At 42.6% G+C, this 17,858-nt stretch overlaps 1 protein-coding gene across 3 annotated transcripts in view; it reads right to left on the bottom strand.

The window, feature by feature from the left end:
- Positions 1-250: 250 nt before the first annotated feature.
- The window catches only part of PDZD4 (PDZ domain containing 4), a 119,155-nt gene continuing 101,547 nt past the window's right edge, over positions 251-17,858 (bottom strand). Inside the window, exons 2-8 of one of the 3 annotated variants that reach the window (XM_040405049.1) lie at positions 9,939-10,201; positions 9,235-9,325; positions 6,837-6,935; positions 6,500-6,562; positions 4,037-4,138; positions 2,497-2,607; positions 251-1,867 (exon numbers count right to left, since the gene is read on the bottom strand). In XM_040405049.1, the coding sequence (XP_040260983.1) occupies positions 251-1,867; positions 2,497-2,607; positions 4,037-4,138; positions 6,500-6,562; positions 6,837-6,935; positions 9,235-9,325; positions 9,939-10,201 (2,346 nt within the window). The remainder of the gene's footprint in view (positions 1,868-2,496; positions 2,608-4,036; positions 4,139-6,499; positions 6,563-6,836; positions 6,936-9,234; positions 9,326-9,938; positions 10,202-17,858) is intronic. The other 2 variants (XM_040405050.1, XM_040405051.1) reach the window with 2 other exon arrangements.

Below are 17,858 nucleotides of genomic sequence, written 5' to 3'. Positions count from 1 at the left end.
TTGAAGCTGTGAAATCTACAAGCAAGAGCTGGTTTAAAAGTTAACCCTGTGTTTTAAGTACCTCTTAGATATCCTCAGAGACTGAGGAAAGTAAAAAAGAAAAGACCTAACAAAATGTAACGGAATGGACAACGTAGAAAGTAGGAGAGTCTTGATTGAAAGAAGGGCATCTAAAATGGTTGGTGTGGCACAGACAGAAACTAAAGAGGTTCTGATTTGGCAAGGATTGCTTGGCATTTTTACATACTCCTCAGACTGTGGTAACAGAGAGCAGGGGATTGTAAACTCGTTTTCCATCAGCAGAGCGTGTCCCATGAGCCAACATCTCTTGAATGGTGATCCAGTTATCCAAGATCTTCTTGTTACGCTTCTTCATAGTCTTGCGGTGACTGAGGGCAATGATGCTCATCTCACCCTTGCCGTCTGCACCCTGCTGTTGTTGTTGTTCTCTCAGGCAGTCTAACCTGCTCTGCATCATGAATTCCCTTCTCTTCCTTTGCTCCCGAGCTCGCATGAGATGTCTTTTTCTGTCTTCCTTACTCCAATAACGTCCCATCTTCATCTCGCTCACTGCATCATCATCAGTGGTCATCCCACTGCGTTCCTCTTTGATTTTCATGGCTCTTGCTTTCAAGAGGCGATCCCTGACAGGACGTTTGGCCACGTAGCGGGTACCATCGCTCCTTACTTTTACTTTCCATTCCATTCTTGGCTCTACTTGGGAGTGGCTGCCTTGTGACACCCCCATAGCTTTTCCACATGTGGGGTCTACATCTAGTTCATCAAGACTTCTTTGTTGGGCTAATTGGAGGCAGCTTCGGTAACGGTCTCCACTTTGCGAGCGTTGACGTCTGCTGAGGTATGGGCTATTTTCTCGACTTCCCCGATCTAATTCATTCCCTGGTTTTGTTGCTCTTCTTAACCTTTCTTCTGTTGTATGCCGCCCTTCCCGACACAAAGACCGAAATTTCGATGGTACAGGCTCTGGACTGCCAGGGTAAGGAGGCACATTCTTGCCATGTCCTCTGTTCATGTTAGCATTTGAGGAAATTCCTTCTGCTGCTTGGCAAAATGCACCAGAAGGATCATTAATTCTTCTCATAGGACTGTCTAATGGTAATGGTGGATCCATCATTAGTGGAGTGCTCCGGCAACTCTCACCAGTGTTATATGCACTGGTACTGTCCTTATCTGACCTTTCTGGGAGTTCTGTGATATCTGGAAGCTTTGTGGAACCATCATTATTCCCACTGCCCCCACCCACAAACTCATAAAGACTGTCCTCCTCTTCCAAAAGCCAAGCTTTCATGCACCGTTCTCGCAACTGCTGCATCTTTTGTGCTCTTAGGACATTACGAAACTTGAACTCCAGATGCCGCAGTTCCTCTTCCAGTACTGCCATCTCACGTAAAACACTTTCATTGCGATTCACATCTAGACCACCCTGTCGTGAAGCATAGAGAAAAGCAGGCCCATTTCCATTCTCCATGTGGCAAGTAATTTCCAGCAGTTCTCGGTATCTCTCATACTCCTCATCAGTTAGGCCAGCACCTGGTGGAAGAACCTCATTGTAAGGTGCTGATCCATCAGCCGCAAGCAACGAGTCCAAACTATGGTAAAATTCACGACATTGAAGTGGATGTTGTGAGTCCCCACGTAAGAAGCGGAGGCGACGTTGACTGCCTGGTGTATTTGCACTGCTTGTTTGGTCATCACCCAAAATATCATGTTCAGAGCTCTCATCATTACGAGTGCTTTCATCTGTCCTTCCTACTCCACTATCCAGTTCCTGACTACGGCTTAAACCTGCTGGATGAGGGAAAGGTCGAGGAGACTTAGGGCTGCCTCCAACGTCTTCATTCACCACCTAGAATGAAAAGAAAACACATTATAGAACATGGCCAAAGAAACAACGATATAATATTTACACAGCCCTGTAAAAAGTATTTGCCTGAGGAATAATCTGGAGGCTCGCAAAAACAGGAGCATGACACTCCTGTGATTAAACTGAGGCAGTCAGAAGGTGTGTCTTCTTCATACTACCACCGCTAGCTGTTTAATTAGCACTGCATTCTCAGCAAGCACCATCGATACTTACTTTGCAGGAGTTACGGAAGTGGAGACGCTCAGGAGAAGAGTCAAGCTCGCCATGCCCTAATCCCACCTAATTTGGCTTGATTAGAGGACATAATCACAAGCTAGTCCAAGATTCCATGCATGTGCTGTGCACAATTGTCTTCTTGTTGCACATGCGCTGGAACAAGAAGACAATTGTACACAAGTAGGATTTCATATTGGCTTCTGATGATATACCCTGTCCTCAGAGACATAAGTGAAGGCAAACTAAGCAGCTTCAGGGCATAGCCAGCTTGACTGTTCTCCAGAGCAACTCCACCTCATGACTCCAGCAAGGTAATTAAAGTGCTTTTTCACAAAATCCTGCTTCTATTTTATCTCATAATGGCACCTAATCTATCGGCTAGTTACAGCTGGTACCTGCTGCTGAGGTGGGGAGTTCAGTCTCTCTGCTTGCAGTTCCTCTTCATTTTCAGATACCAAATCATCCAAGAAGTCCTCCCTGTCACTATCCTTCCATCGTCTGCCCATCTAGAGGAACCAGAGGAGAACAATGTAAAGTCATTTTCATGTGGAATTCAATAACCAATATATCCTGTGATATAGCAATGGGCATGCAGAGACTGCCATTGCAAGTGATGCTATGACGGGGTAATGCAGAGGTGCAATGGCATTTTATAATAATGTAGTCATTCTAGATAGAGCCAATGAGCTCAAGTAATGTCTCTGGCACTGCTTGTCCATAAATATATTGTAGTGCTACTGGGTATGACCAGGGTTCAATGAGCTCACCAGACCAAAAAGGGCCTGAAGGTACATCCTCTATCTATACAGAACATGAATGACGCCCATTTTTTGTTGCATTAAAATATTTTGTGGTTATCATTGTATGAACAGGAACATCAATGGTAAGATCTAATAGGTTATTTTGAGTCATCCCATAAGAAATAGGGGGAGATTTATCAAAACTGGTGCAAAGTAAAACTGGTTTAGTTGCCCAAACACTCAGATTCTACCTTTTATTTTTAGAGCTATTTTTGAAAATGAAAGGTGCAAACTGATTGGTTGCAACTAAGGAAACTATGTACCACTGCGTTCAAAAATGCCTGAACTATTAAAACATAAACGTATTCATCCGATTTGCAGATTTTTCATTGCTTCACCTCCTCCCCAAACATTGTATAAAAAGTGATCAAAAAGTTATACACACCCCAAATATGGTATCATTGAAAACCACAGATCACCATGCAAAAAACAGGCCCTCACACAGTTCCGTAGACAGAATATGGTAATGAGGGTCAGAATATGGTGATGAAAAGAAAAAAATAAAAATTTCCAAAGTTTTTATTTTATGTATTAAAACATGAGAAAAACTATACAAATGTAATATTGTTGCAATCATACTGATCCAGAGAATGAAAGGTACAGGTCAGTTTTGCTACATAGGGAATGTCATAAAAAAATAAAACCCCTCATACTGTGGTGGAATTGCATTTTTTCCCCAATTCCACCCCATTTGGATTATTTTTCAGCTTCCCTCTACATTGTATGAAATATTAAGTAGAAAATACAACTTGTCCCATGGAAAACAAGCCCTTGTACAGCTATGTGAACAGAACAATAAAAAAGTTATGGCTCCGGGAAGTGAAAAACAAAAACAGAAAATCCCTATGTCAGGAATGGGATAAAGGTCTATAGAAAATTGTCTCAAAAATCAGAACTGAATAGGGCTGTCTTCTGCTAGGGCCCATTATTGTGTAGGGGATTAAAATTACTCAATACAATTTAGAGAACTGATTGCAGCTCCTGTAAACCAACAAGATAAGAGCTTTCATAAATGTCACCAAAACCCGGAGTCACTTCTAATTTCCGGAAAAAGATTGCACCCAGTCTTGTTTCTGTTTGTCTTCTGCACTGTAAGTAGATATGGACTGATAGGAAGCTGAAGGAACTGTCTTACCTCTGTTTCTGGACGGGCAACCAGGAAGGACACATTTGTGCTCTCCTCTTGTGTCAGAATCGCTACTGCTTCTTCCCTGTTTTGAACGTCCACGCCATTAATCTATGAAGCAGAAGGAAAATCTGGTAAATCCACACTTGTTAAAGCTTATCTATCTCCTATATACTGTATATTATTTACTAATTGAAACCAGATATGGATACATATTCTTTTTTTTTCCTAATTTATATTTATAGATTTATTTAAAATCTATTTCTACACATGATTATGTGAGCAGCCATGTTGCCTATAAGCACATGGAAATATACTTACTAGTATTAAGAAATTGGTTTGTGGGAGGGTCTTGAGGGTTTTTGTTCCAGGCATGGACACACCCCTTCCCTAAGACTCCACCTCTTCCACTTAGGACATCCCCTTTTGTGGTCCACCACTTCCTTTTTTTGGATGCGTCATGCCCCTTCAGAGCACATGGCTTATGCCAAATCCTGGGGCTACATACAGTGACAGCTCATGGACGGGTGCTTCCATATAATCTAACTACTGGTGCCTACCACAACCTGACAGCAATCAGTGGTTTTAATGAACCACAGAACTGCATATGAACAAACTCTCCAAACCGCCACTTCTGTGAGAAGGTCTGACAGACGTCCTTTTCTACCTCTTGCATGATGTTCTTTGTTTTGGTTTCACTTTGTCATCTCATTTCCTTCTCCCAGGTGTCACCTATTTAGACGAATCCTCTTTCCTTTATATTCCCTCCCATACTGCCTCACTTTGCGGTTTATACTACTTCCTGGATTGAAGTGTTCACTGCTGGAGACTTCTGTGGCTGCTTGTTCAGATAAGTCCTTTCATGTATTGTGTTTCCTTGCTGGCTTGTTTCAAGGTGACCCTGACTCCCTCCGTATTAAGTGCAGGGAGCCGGTGGTCGTGTCCCCTCACTATTATAGGTTTTTCAGGTGTCACACAGTCTAGGTACGAGGGCATGCAATCATCTACCTCTGAGACCCTTGTATGTGCTTAGCAGTCAGGGTGAGCTCTTAGGGTTTTATAGGGGGTCACCTTTATGCTCCTTAGTTTGGGATCAAGCCAGTCGGATGTTTATCCATAACTTCCAGCTATCTGCAACATCATCCATGACAGCCACTAACTGAAGTAACAATACATTACAGCCAGCAGTAACAACTGGAGCCCCCGCAAGGATTTGGAGAGGACAGCATTCCCCCACTCATCTACTTACCATTGAGCAGTGAGAGGCACACATCGCCAACACATATTTCCCACATTGGCATTTTTTCATATATTAAAGAGCATCCATTTGGCCAATCTCCAGGGCTTTATGCATTCATTGTGGCAACCTTATGAGAAGGTTTTAGTAGATATACAAGGATTGGCAGATCTAACACCTCTACCATCAACATGAGGACATATTTTATATCCACAAACATGAGACCCCCATCTTGCAGTTAAAATGGGTTTCTGGATCCATAAGGTTCTGCAATGCCACGGTAAAAGGATTTTCTGGTAATGAAACCGTTTTTACTTATGCCCTATAGCCTGCTTGACCTATTGAATGATTCTCCTGCTAATCTACCTTCTGGTCTCCGTCTATCTTCTGGCCCCATCCACAGCAAAAGTTATGTTCCATCCATGGGCCAGGCCAGAAAAGGATAAAGGATATGACATCAGCACAATCTGGATTTTCAGAAGAGGAGTATGACGTAACCAGGTTCCTGGGACAGGGATCCATGCTACTTTGAGATGTTTATTATAAACTTTCTTCTACAGGTGTGCAATAGAGGTGGCTTTGTGGAACCTGCTGGCTCCTGAGAAATCCATTTAAGTCCCCCAAGATGATGACAGCAGTTGATACGCGCAGTGATTTTCCTCTGGCCGATTCTTGGCATACTTGCCAGGTTGTGGCCGGATCTCTGCCACTTCCCATTATAGTGAATGGGGCCAGATGGCCATGTGGTAGCTTCCGGCAATGCCAGAAAGATTCAGGAGGCTGTTCCCTGCCGGATCTAAAAGTGCTAGTGTGAAACTTGTCTTAGTTTTTTGGATTCTGATCCTGTCCTGTTTTTGCCTGTCTGGGTACTCGTTTACCCATTTAGGTGTAGGCTCCTGCACTTAGTCAAGTCTAGGACCTTCTCTTAGCTGTGGGCCGTCATTTAGGACAGATTATGCAAGTAGGTAGGGGCAGTGGTGCGGGTGGCGTACAGGACTGCATGGTTCCCTCCCTTTCATGACAGTATTTTGGCATATAATTCCAAACTGCAATCCGACATTTTAGTTTGCAGAATTTTTTTTCAAATATTTTATGTATATCTATTTTATCCCTGGTGGACTCATGAAAAACTTAAAATGGCACATGAAATGGTGGCATCCAGAGTGACATCAGTGAACATAATACAACATGCAATAATATACTGTACATTGTATGTTGTCATTGTCTATTATTACCTGTAGGATTCTGTCTCCTTCCCTTATCCTCCCATCTCTTGCGGCAATGCTATTTGGATTCACCTTTAAGAAAAAAACATCAAGATTAAATATATCATCCTGTTCATCCTCTCACTGTTTCTATAGCGGAATCACAGCAGTTTGCATCGGCTTCTACAAATCATGTATTTGTTCTTCAAACTCCCACAACCTGCAGAGATAAAAGTCTGGTGACAGATGAAACTCTTAGCAAGCTTGGAAGTAAATACTTAAAGGCTGAGATGAAAGGAATTAACTCAATGGAATAAATGTTGGAAGAGCAAAAGTAATACAGCTTGAGGAAGATTCAGTTTCGTACCTCTCCAACATATATCCCTAGGTCTTCTTCATCATCAGTGCGATAACAAACTGTTAGGCCCAGCTTGTCTTGATGGTTTATCTTGCACAGCTCTACTTCCTACAGGGGAAAAAAACCCAGCCACTTAATAATTTGCTTTAGTTGTAAAGCTATCTATACCCTAGAGATCTTAGGTGAACACTTTCTAAACGACTTGTTATTCATGGTTGGTCCTGAAGGTTGCCACCAACAACTGGCAGATTAAATGCCTTGCTTTGTGATCTTGGATTCTATTGATGAAGTCAGTAAGATGTACGTAAACTCATTCCACCCCATCAGTAAACATGCCCTGTGGTGCACATCAGTGATTTGTCAAGAATGACTTTCCAAGAATGCCAACGACAGCACCTGACCAAAAAATCCAACACAACAGATTGTCTTTTCCAAAAATATTTGCCTCCGGTGAGCATCTGTTAAGCTTTCTCATGTCATAAAAAAAAAAGTAAGACAGTCGGTAGAATATGGCTGAAATCAGCTTTTTAAAATGTCTATTGAATGGTCAAATCAAGTCCAGTCAATAGAAAACTAAAAGCCATAGTCAACCAGAGTTGAGAAGTAAAATACAACAACCCCATATAAAAGCCAAATAGACATAATAGCATAGAGTTTAACCATTAATGGGATTATCTCATGAAGGTAATGTATATGGACATCATACAGGGAGACCCTCAGTGAGGGTTCTACTCCATGAGATAGAACGGAGAGCTGCTCTTTAAGAACAGATTAATTTCTGGTGGATTCCAGCTGTCCAGGATAATAGATGTATGACATTTCATAATTTAGTCTCTGCGGAGGAAATGTCTGGTGCTGATGTAGCTGCCTCTGGCACAATCGGCTATTTGGTATTGTTGCTGGGAGTAATGCTGACACGTAAGGATAAGTTCACTAGAAAGTTGGAAATTCATAATAGTTGAAGAACCCCACCAAATATTATGGCAATTGGTATGAAACCTCTGAGTCAACCAATAGATTTAACTTTGGGCTAATTCTTAGGGTGTTATCCTGGCAGTCCCCTGGTATTCACCCTTTAAGCCATATACAGGAATATGGACTGCAGGGGGACCACCAGGCTGCGCCTCTTGGAGAAGCCTCTAGGAGATTGATAGCTGACCCACGGAGAACCGTGTATACGGTGCAGGGCAGCGAGGGGTCAGGCAAAATCGAGGTATGGGACAGGCAGAGGCTGTGCTATAGAGGAAGTGAGTCAGGGCAGGCAGAGTAGGATCAATACAGGCATCAGGCAGAGGTCAGGTCAGGCAGTGGTGGGACAGAAACCAGTAAATGAGCAGGAAGTTGGCACACTGGCAGATAGCAAAACAGACACCTTAACTGGATACTAGCATGCTAGAAAACTTATTGTCCAGGCACCCTCCCACAGGTGAAGATGTCTTAAAGGGGTTATCCAGGTAAATATAATGATGACCTATCCTCAGGATACGTCATCATTATCACATCGGCGGGGGTTAGAGTCCTGGCACCCCCAGGTTACGAGGAGCCGCCGTGCTCACTGGAGCTCTGGTGAGTGCATCCGGTTCCCGGCAGCTTTCCAAGCATAGCGCTGTACATTGTACAGCAGCTGTGCTTGGTATTGCAGCTCGGCCCCATTCACTTCAAAGGGGATGAGCTGCAACTAGGCTATGTGACCGATGTATGGTGATGTCACATGACCTTGAAAAAGGCCACATTGCTCCCAGAGTGCCGGCCTCTTCTACCAGCTGATTGGCTGGGGTCCCGGGTGTTGGACCTCCGCCGATCTGATATTGATCAGAGGATAGGTCATCAATATAAATTACTGGACAACCCCTTGAAATGCCACAGGATTGCCAGCCAGGTGAAGATAAGGGTGCATGCTGTGGCTATTTAAGAGCCTGGGGCGTGGAAAGGGGATGCTCACGCGTGTCATATGGGCAGAGAAGGAGGCGCCTAGCCAGCAGGCAGGCCACAGCCTGCGTGGAGAGACAGGCCAGACTAGACAGCCAGACTCACTGCAAAGCGGACATTGGGTCTGGGCTGCCGGGTAAGCAAAACACCAAAACCAATAAGAACAAATGGAGGAGTAGGGTACATCAAGCAGAATTATTTTGGAGCTTAATGAGGTGATGGTGCACCAATACCAAAGTAGAATCATAAGAAGATATTAACCTGTTCTAAACTAACTATCAATATCTATCTATGGCTCATTGACCATTTATAGTAATGATAATGCCCTTTTGTTACGCAAAGTGGAGAACCTCTTATGAAGATATCCTCTTCCTCTAGCATATTCAGCCCATCTATGCCTTATATGAACAGGCATTCATTTTTAATTGCATGCTCTTCTAATTTTATAATGCATATTAGGCATCCTGACAAAACTCACTTCATACTCCAACTCATCAGTGCGCTCTCCCTCGGGTTGTACTCCTTCCATGAACTCAGATTGCTCATAGAACTCATTCTCAATTGGTGGGCTGTAAAAGGGAGAAAGATCGACATGGTAAGCCCTGGTACAGTGAAATTCAAATACACCACACCACCATAACATGAGATTTATTACATTTAAGCTATAGTTGGCTGACTGATGCTAGATTGTTTTTTTCTGGGTATATTTAAATTGGTAATTCTAAACACATACTCTATGGACCTTCATCAATTTTCAAGAGCCCATTGGAATTTTGAATGTTCATAAAAGTTTGAGTTCTCTCAAAATAGCTGCAAAGAATGTCTTTCCCTTTTGAGTACCCAACATGTCTGTGCATTAAACAGACTGCCCATTAACTGAAAATGAAAATTCTGGAATTCCTAAGGCTCAATTCCCCTGCAGGGGCACTGTAAGGGAATCGAGCACTTGATACTAGGTTCCGCAAAATAATATGGCTGATAAATGAGGGTATAGGCAGCAACTCCAAGTGATTGTTATTTTTCCACCCAGAAACATAGTGATGTAGACCTTTTCCTCTCTTTTCTATGGAGCCCTAACAGACCCTAGAAAAACCAGATGACAGCGCAACAACGATGTATTACATTACTGTAGACAAACAGTGAATGTTCCTGTCACACATTAGTAGCAGAGTCTCTACTCACAGCTCTGATAGTACATACGGTTCTAGAACAACCATGGCAGGGCTTGGAGGTCGAGCTTTGCCCATTGTCATGATGTGCTCAAAGGTGATATCTGTTTGGGTTCCATTGTCCACAAACTGCAGGTCATGAGAAGAAGCTGTCAATGCCGCTCCCTTCATACGGGGACTGCGTCTCAGCACCTGAATCAGTAGAGGATCTTTGCTGGCGCGTAACGTTTCAAGTGTCTGCTCCTGGGAGAGTCGTGAAAGTTCTTTTCCATTCACCTGTGAAACAATGAAAATACAAACATCATATAAATTTTTTTCCAGAACTTTTGCGGAAATGTTGATGACCAAGACAGTCTTCCTCATTCTTATTTGTTTCTAACACTCATATGGTTTGCAGTTGTGCATTTAGATTTAGTAAGGAACTTAACACAATTAGCCCAGAAGACCCAGATAGCTGCCCAAATCTTACCAAGGCTGTAGATATAGGAAGCTTAAATGTTTTCCCTGGGATTCCGTGGGTTTGCTCTGGGTACTCTGATATACAGTACTTCCAACTTCCATATGTATAGGGAATTCGAATAGTCTCCTAAGGGTATGGCCACACGTTTAGGTTCAGTTTTTGAAGCCAAAACCAGGAGTGAATAAAAAAAAAGAATAGAAGTCATATCAGTCCTTTGTACTTTCTCTCCTTTCATGATCCACTTCTGGTTTTGGCTTCCAAAACTGTATGCAGAAACCTGACCTTTTGGTCATACCCTATGATTTAAAGGGCTTCTGTCACCCCACTAAAGTCATATTTTTTTTTGGGCTAGTTAAATTACGTATCCTGCGATATATGAAAATATAATGGTGTTACTTACTTTGATTCAGCAGTTTCTTCTAAAAACGAACTTTTATAATATGTAAATTAGGTCTCTACCAGCAAGTAGGGCGGCTACTTGCTGGTAGCTGCTGCAGAAAACCGCCCCCTCGTCGCGTTGATTGACAGGGCCAGCCGGGATCTCCTCCTCCGGCCAGCCCTGTCGGCATTTTAAAAATCGCGCGCCTGTGTTCATTCTGCGCAGGCGCTCTGAGATGAGGAGGCTCGTCTCCTCAGAACTCCCTCAGTGCGCCTGCGCCGATGACATCACCGAAATAGAAGACGTCATCGGCGCAGGCGCACTGAGGGAGTTCTGAGGAGGCGAGCCTCCTCATCTCAGAGCGCCTGCGCAGAATGAACACAGGCGCGCGATTTTTAAAATGCTGACAGGGCTGGCCGGAGGAGGAGATCCCGGCTGGCCCTGTCAATCAACGCGACGAGGGGGCGGTTTTCTGCAGCTGCTACCAGCAAGTAGCCGCCCTACTTGCTGGTAGAGACCTAATTTACATATTATAAAAGTTCGTTTTTAGAAGAAACTGCTGAATCAAAGTAAGTAACACCATTATATTTTCATATATCGCAGGATAAGTAATTTAACTAGCCCAAAAAAAAAAAAATTACTTTAGTGGGGTGACAGAAGCCCTTTAACGAGTTTTCTCATGGTACAGTGATATACTTCCATGTGTATGTCTGTGATAATATAATAACTTGAACCTTTTGAGCCCAATGTTAAATCAGTCACCAGGCCAGGAAATTCGATTGGTCTCCTAAGGGTACGGCCACACATTTAGGTTGCCTCATCAGTTTTTTAAGCCAAAACCAGGAGTGAATAAAAAATAAAAAAGAGCACAAGTCATATCTGTCCCTACTTTCTCTTCTTTCATGATCCACTTCTGATTTTGGCTTCTATAACTGCATGCAGACACCTGACCATTTGGTTGTACCCTTATGATTTACGAGTTTCCTCATGATACTCTGATATACTCTAAAATACTTCCATGGGTATGTCTGTGATAATATAAGTTACTTGAACCTTTTGAGCCCCCAAACTATAACGTAACTTTTATATACTCTTCTCATCATGTGAGCTTGAGGGAACTTTTGACCCTCCTCAGACTCTAGGGTCTGGGTGAAACTGCAACTTCTGTACCTTCTTTAATTACTCCTCGTTATGAGCCTCGACAACACAATGAAGTAAAATAGAGAACAATGGGTATTATTGCCAAACTAAGATGGGTTAATAAGGATTAAATACTATTTTGCATTTGAACGGGAGATGGAGAAGAAATAACTTTTTAAATATTCACCCTTTAGTTCTTTCAGTTCTGGTTCAGTTTAGATTATAACAATTAATGAAAGAACTTAATTCATGAATGGAGAGTACTCTTATTAAGCTCAGTCGCTGCTGATGTGGCATTGAGTTGGCACTTCTATAATTGCAAACCAATTACCCAATTAATTTTCATTGTTTCGAAGTCTGTTTTTCCTTAAAGTAAAAGGGTGAAGGTTGAGCAGAAAAGCACTAATGGGAATAAAACATAAGAAGAAAACATTCCACGGAAAATCTCTGCTGTAATTTAATTAGGAGAATATTATTTCATGCAGAGAAATGAATGTTGCAGTTGCCAAAGTTTGGTGGAACATTGCAAATAGCAGAAGGGGCATCTGGTTAAGTGGCAGCTAGATGGCACCCACTGGGTTTTTAGAGTAGGACAAAACATTTTCCTGGGGAACACCTATTAGGACTTATTGACATGTGGTAAAGTGTGAAGTTCCATAAATGTAGACTTCCTGGACCTTACCTAGATTTTGAGAGTCTCTGTACTCTAGAATTGTTGAACCATGTCTATGATTGCACACTGCACTGAACCTATGAACATCACAGCAGGTTGACATTGACCAGTACCCCTGGAGAACACGTACTTTGGGTTGAGAACCTAAACTTCTGGTTCTACCACAAATGGGACTGAACTGCAATCTACATCTGGTAAAAGCCTAAAGGATTTCATGTTTAGGTAGGTGGTGTATGTCAACGTAACAAAGTAGTGTCTATATAAATGCCAGGACCGTAGGTTTCCCAGCAGATCATTGCCAGGGCATCATGATGTCTCTGCTGGCTTGCCTTATTCCCATACTATATATTCTTCGCCAGGTAAGCAATGCACACACATACTTCTATCCACATGATCTAAAAGATGACATGGTATCAGTCCAGACCACCTTCTGCCATTAATCCACAGTCCAGTTCTGATGCTCCAGTGCACATTGTAGGGGCTGTTGATAGTGGACAGGGGTCACAAGGCACTCTCACGAGTTGGGTTCTGTGCAACCTCATACACTGCAAGCTGCAATGTCCTGTGTGTCTGAGACCTTTCTAGCATAACTAAATGACCTCTTAGCAATTTGTGTCACAGTCACTGTACAGTAATTCTCCTGTGGGATCGACCAGATGAGCCAGCATTCACTTCACATATGAATTAATAAGCCAGGTCCTGTCTCAGCTCCACCAGTTGTCCTGACCAAGACGTGATCTTTTGCAGATGCTCTGATCCAGCTGTCTAGCCATCCTAATTTGACCCTTGTGAAAGTTGGTTAGATCATGAGACTTCCAAAACCGACATGTCAACTTCAAGAACCGACTGCTGCCTAACATATGCTAACCTATGATAGGTGTCGTTGTCATTAGTCAATATTATGCACTTCATCTGTCAGTGGTTTCAATGGTATAGATTGGTGTATCTACTCGATCTATCTATCTATCTATCTATCTATCTATCTATCTATCCATCCATCCATTCATCTATTATCTATCTATATCTATCTATCTATCTATCTATCTATCTATCTATCTATATTCTATCTATCTATCTATCTATCTATCTATCCATCTCTCTATCTATCTATCTATCTATCTATCTATCTATCTATCTATCTATTATCTATCTATCATCTATCTATCCATCCATTCATCTATTATCTATCTATCTATCTATCTATCTATCTATCTTCTATTATCTATTTATCTATCTACACGGGCAAATTGGCCATAGACCTTACAGGGAAACTTCCCGATCGGCCGATGCCTATGGGGCCGCCTGAGCCCTCCCCATGGCTGGCCAGTGGAAGTTTTTGTGGATGTATTTTGTAATGGACTGTGGTATTTGGCTCTGTCGGCGAAATATTTTGTGCCGCAATATGGTATTACTGGCCCTGCCTTATCTATTTATTCATTATCTACAGTATCTATTATCTATCTATCATCTATCTATCTATCCATCCATTCATCTTTTATCTATCTAATTATTCATTCGTTCATCTATTATCTATCTATCTATCTATCTATCTATCTATCTATCTATCTATCTATTTTTCTATCTATCTTATCTATCTATCTATCTATCTATCTATTTTTCTATCTATCTTATCTATCTATCTATCTATCTATGCATTTCTCTCCATCCGTCTCTCACATTTTTCAGTTTTTATTATAATAACATGCACGGTATATAGTTATTTTTTTACTGGATCTCTTCTATTTCTTTACATACATAACTGTGAAACCAACAAACCTTACAAATTACGAATAAATGCTTGAAAACTATAGCAGAAGATTACCAAACAACATATGCATTCTGCCACAACACACGCTCTTCCTGCAATGACTCATCCGTTACAATGAAGCGACAGATGTATCTGAGAATCATCTCCAGTCATCTTTACTGCAGGATACAGCACTGGGGGGGACAGCGGGGAAGCAGAGGGCGTTCATGGGTAATTAGGATAATCTTCAGCACTTTAAGGTTGTCAGGGGCTACTTCACTACTGGAAATGACCCTCCCCGGCCATGACTATTATGTAGGAAGGAGCCGTCACATACTGTATACTGGATATCCATTGTGCTTCCACTAGATTCTTTCTTATAGTAGTACAAACACCTTGATGTAAGAATTGTGACCAAAAACTTCAAAAAATAAAATAAAATATGGAGTCATTGGGATTAGCTTTGTACCATTCATAGTAACATATGGGGTCATTTATCAAACTGGTGTAAAGTAAAACTGGCTTAGTTGCCCATAGCAACCAATTAGATGCCACCTTTCATTTTTAAATGAAAGGTGGAATCTGATTGGTTGCTATGGGCAACTGAGCCAGTTCTACTTTACACCAGTTGAGAAATGATCCCAATAGCTTGTAAGGCTGAAAAAAGACATTATCTGTCAGGATACCGGACTGGACCTACAGATTGTACAATGTTTAAAGAGGTTACCCCATCAGGATATTTGTGGCACCTCAATAGGATATGCCATAAATGTCCTATAGGTGTAGGCTCCTATCTCAAGAACTTGGCTTGATCATGAATGGAGAGCAAGCCACATATGTAAAGCTTTCTCCGTTCAATGCTATAGGACTTAGGATCCATTTTAGATGTCCTATAGTTATAGAGGGGCGGCCGCCCATGCGATGCTTGCTCTCCGTTCACCGCAATGAAAGGAGAGAGTGTCACGCATGGCGGCTTGCTCTTCATTGTTGGCAGGGCCTATTCTTGAGTTAGGAGCAGGTCCCAGAGGTGGGACACTCACCTTTTGTACATTTATGACATATCCTATAGAGATGCCATAAATGTCCCAGATGGGACAACCCAAAAGAGTCTGGCACAACGTCATCCCTGTCTATGGGTCATGTTTAGCACTGCAGCTCATCTTCATTTAAGTGATTGGGGCTAAATTGCAATACCAAACACAGCCCAACGACAAGAGAGGCGCTGTTTTCTTTTCTTCTTCAATTTTAGAAAGGCCCTTTAAAGGGGAAGTCCAGTCAAAATAATCTTTTGATATAAATCTGTGATGTAAATAAGATATAATGGAACTGAGTGGATATTTCTTTGGGCCTCATATATGAAAATTGTCTTTGTTGCCCATAGTGACCGATCAGGGCTTGGCCGCCATCCTTTAAACTGCTCTGGTAAAATGAAAGTTGCGCTGTGATTGGTTGCTATGGGCAACAAAGGCCATTTTTCTTCCAGACGGTTTCATAAATATGCCCCAATTGAAGACATTTATTAACTGTCTAAAAGAGAAAATGTCTTAGTTGCCCATAGCAACCAATCACAGTCCAGATTTCATTTAACCAGAGCAGTTTAAGGAATGAAAGCCGACCTCTGACTGGTTACTAGTCTGCTCTTGAAAATGAAAGCTGCTCTGTGATTGGTCACTGTGGGCAACACAGACAGTTTTTTCTTTCAGACAGTTTCATAACTCTGCCCAAGTAAAGAGATGTATTAGCTGTCTAAAAGAGAAACTATCTTAGTTGCCCATAGCAACCAATCACAGTCCAGCTTTCATTTCACCAGAGCAGTTTAAGGAATGAAATCCAACCTCTGATTGGTTACTAGTCTGCTCTTGAAAAACTAAAGCTGCGCTGTGATTGGTTGCTATGGGCAACAAAGGACAGTTTTCCTCAATCTGCCCCAGACTTATATATAGATATATAAACTACAACTGCTCGATATTTGGCTAAAAGGTGTCGTTATCCTTCGTGTCTCCACAGATGTCACAGGCTGCCCCCTCCCACCTCCGTCCCCACCACATTCTGCCATTAGCCGGTGACTCTATCAGAGCCCGATCAATGCTGCTCGTGCTCACTGTGTCTTATTGATACACAGCAGCTGTTGCCATGGAAACTGAGCCTTTGCTGAAGGAACGAGACACAGTTGGGAGGCAACGGGGAGGATTTTTTTTTTTTGTGGGGGGATGGGACACGGGACGAGGTGTGCGGCGGACAAGGGGATGATGGGGGGCTCTCTGGTTGTGTAATTATTAGAAGAAGCCATGTAACGGTGACAGCTTCAGGATAACGGGAAAATAAACAGTGACAGGGAGAGTTAATGAGCGCGCAGGAGAGCGGGGAAGAGAGGCAAAAAGATTGAAGGAAAGACAGAAAGGGCACAGGAGGCCGAGAGAAAATACAATATCACAAGAGGAGCACGATGGGAAGAGAATTCTAGGAAGTGACAGCAATTTCACCTCCGTCTGCTCCAACTTTGCATCTCGTCCCTGTTTGTCTGGAAGCTTTTTTTTCAAAAATGTCCTCAGTCATTATTTTAATGATTTTTATCTTTTGAGGTTGTCTCGCCTTAGACATTGGTAGCATATCGCTAGGATATGCCACCAATGTCAGATAGAAGAAGAGGGAGGAGCAGCAAGGGTGCACAGATTGGCTTGGACCAGCCCTCGGTGCACTTAAAGGGGTTATGTCACCTAGGTTCCAATGTCACATAGGTTCAGGTCCCACCTCTGTCTCTAGAGTCTAAATGGAGCCCCCAAAGTAAAAAAGGGAGCACCGCGCATGCTCGGCCATCCTCCATTCATTTCTATGGGAGTACTGAAAATAGCCAAGAGCTTTCTCGACTATTTACGGCAGTCCAATAGACGTGTGAGGAGCAATGGGTGTGCTTGCGCAGTGTGATTTCCATTCATTGCTATGCGAGCGTGCTTGGCTATTTTCGGAACTCCTATAGAAGTGAATGGCGAGGACACACCGCGTATCTGTGGTTCGATCTCATTCACTTTGGGGCCTCAGTTCTAGAGATAGTTGCGGGTCCCACCTCATAGTCTAATGATATGCCACCAATGTGTGAGGTGACACAATTTCCTTAAGTGCACCGAAGGCAGGTCCAAGTCACTTTGTGCACTCTCGCTCCTCCTGCTTCCTCTGCCACCTCCTCCCTCTCCTTCTTGAACGACAGGGCCAGGTTCCTGCATAGTCATCTCACCTCAAGGAGAGGGAGAGGAAACAAGAGGAACAAGGGTGCATAGAGTGGCTTGGGCCCACCCTCAGTGCACTTCACTGCGCATTTGTGTATGGATTAAATGTACTTTTTCTCCAGAATGAAGTAATGGATCACTAAGTGAAATTAATCATTACATTCAGCTGAGATAGCCCTACAAGGCATTGCATCCGGTTTATCAGTGAATATCCTGATGACACTCCCTTTAAGGACACCATGTTGGAATCTAAGTTATTGACTATTGCCACTGTTTTTATATAGGGCCCTCTCTTTTCATTAGGAAATAT

Source organism: Bufo bufo, chromosome 8 (assembly GCF_905171765.1).
Source record: "Bufo bufo chromosome 8, aBufBuf1.1, whole genome shotgun sequence".
NCBI lineage: Eukaryota > Metazoa > Chordata > Amphibia > Anura > Bufonidae > Bufo > Bufo bufo.
This window is presented reverse-complemented; position numbering and strand designations above follow the sequence as displayed.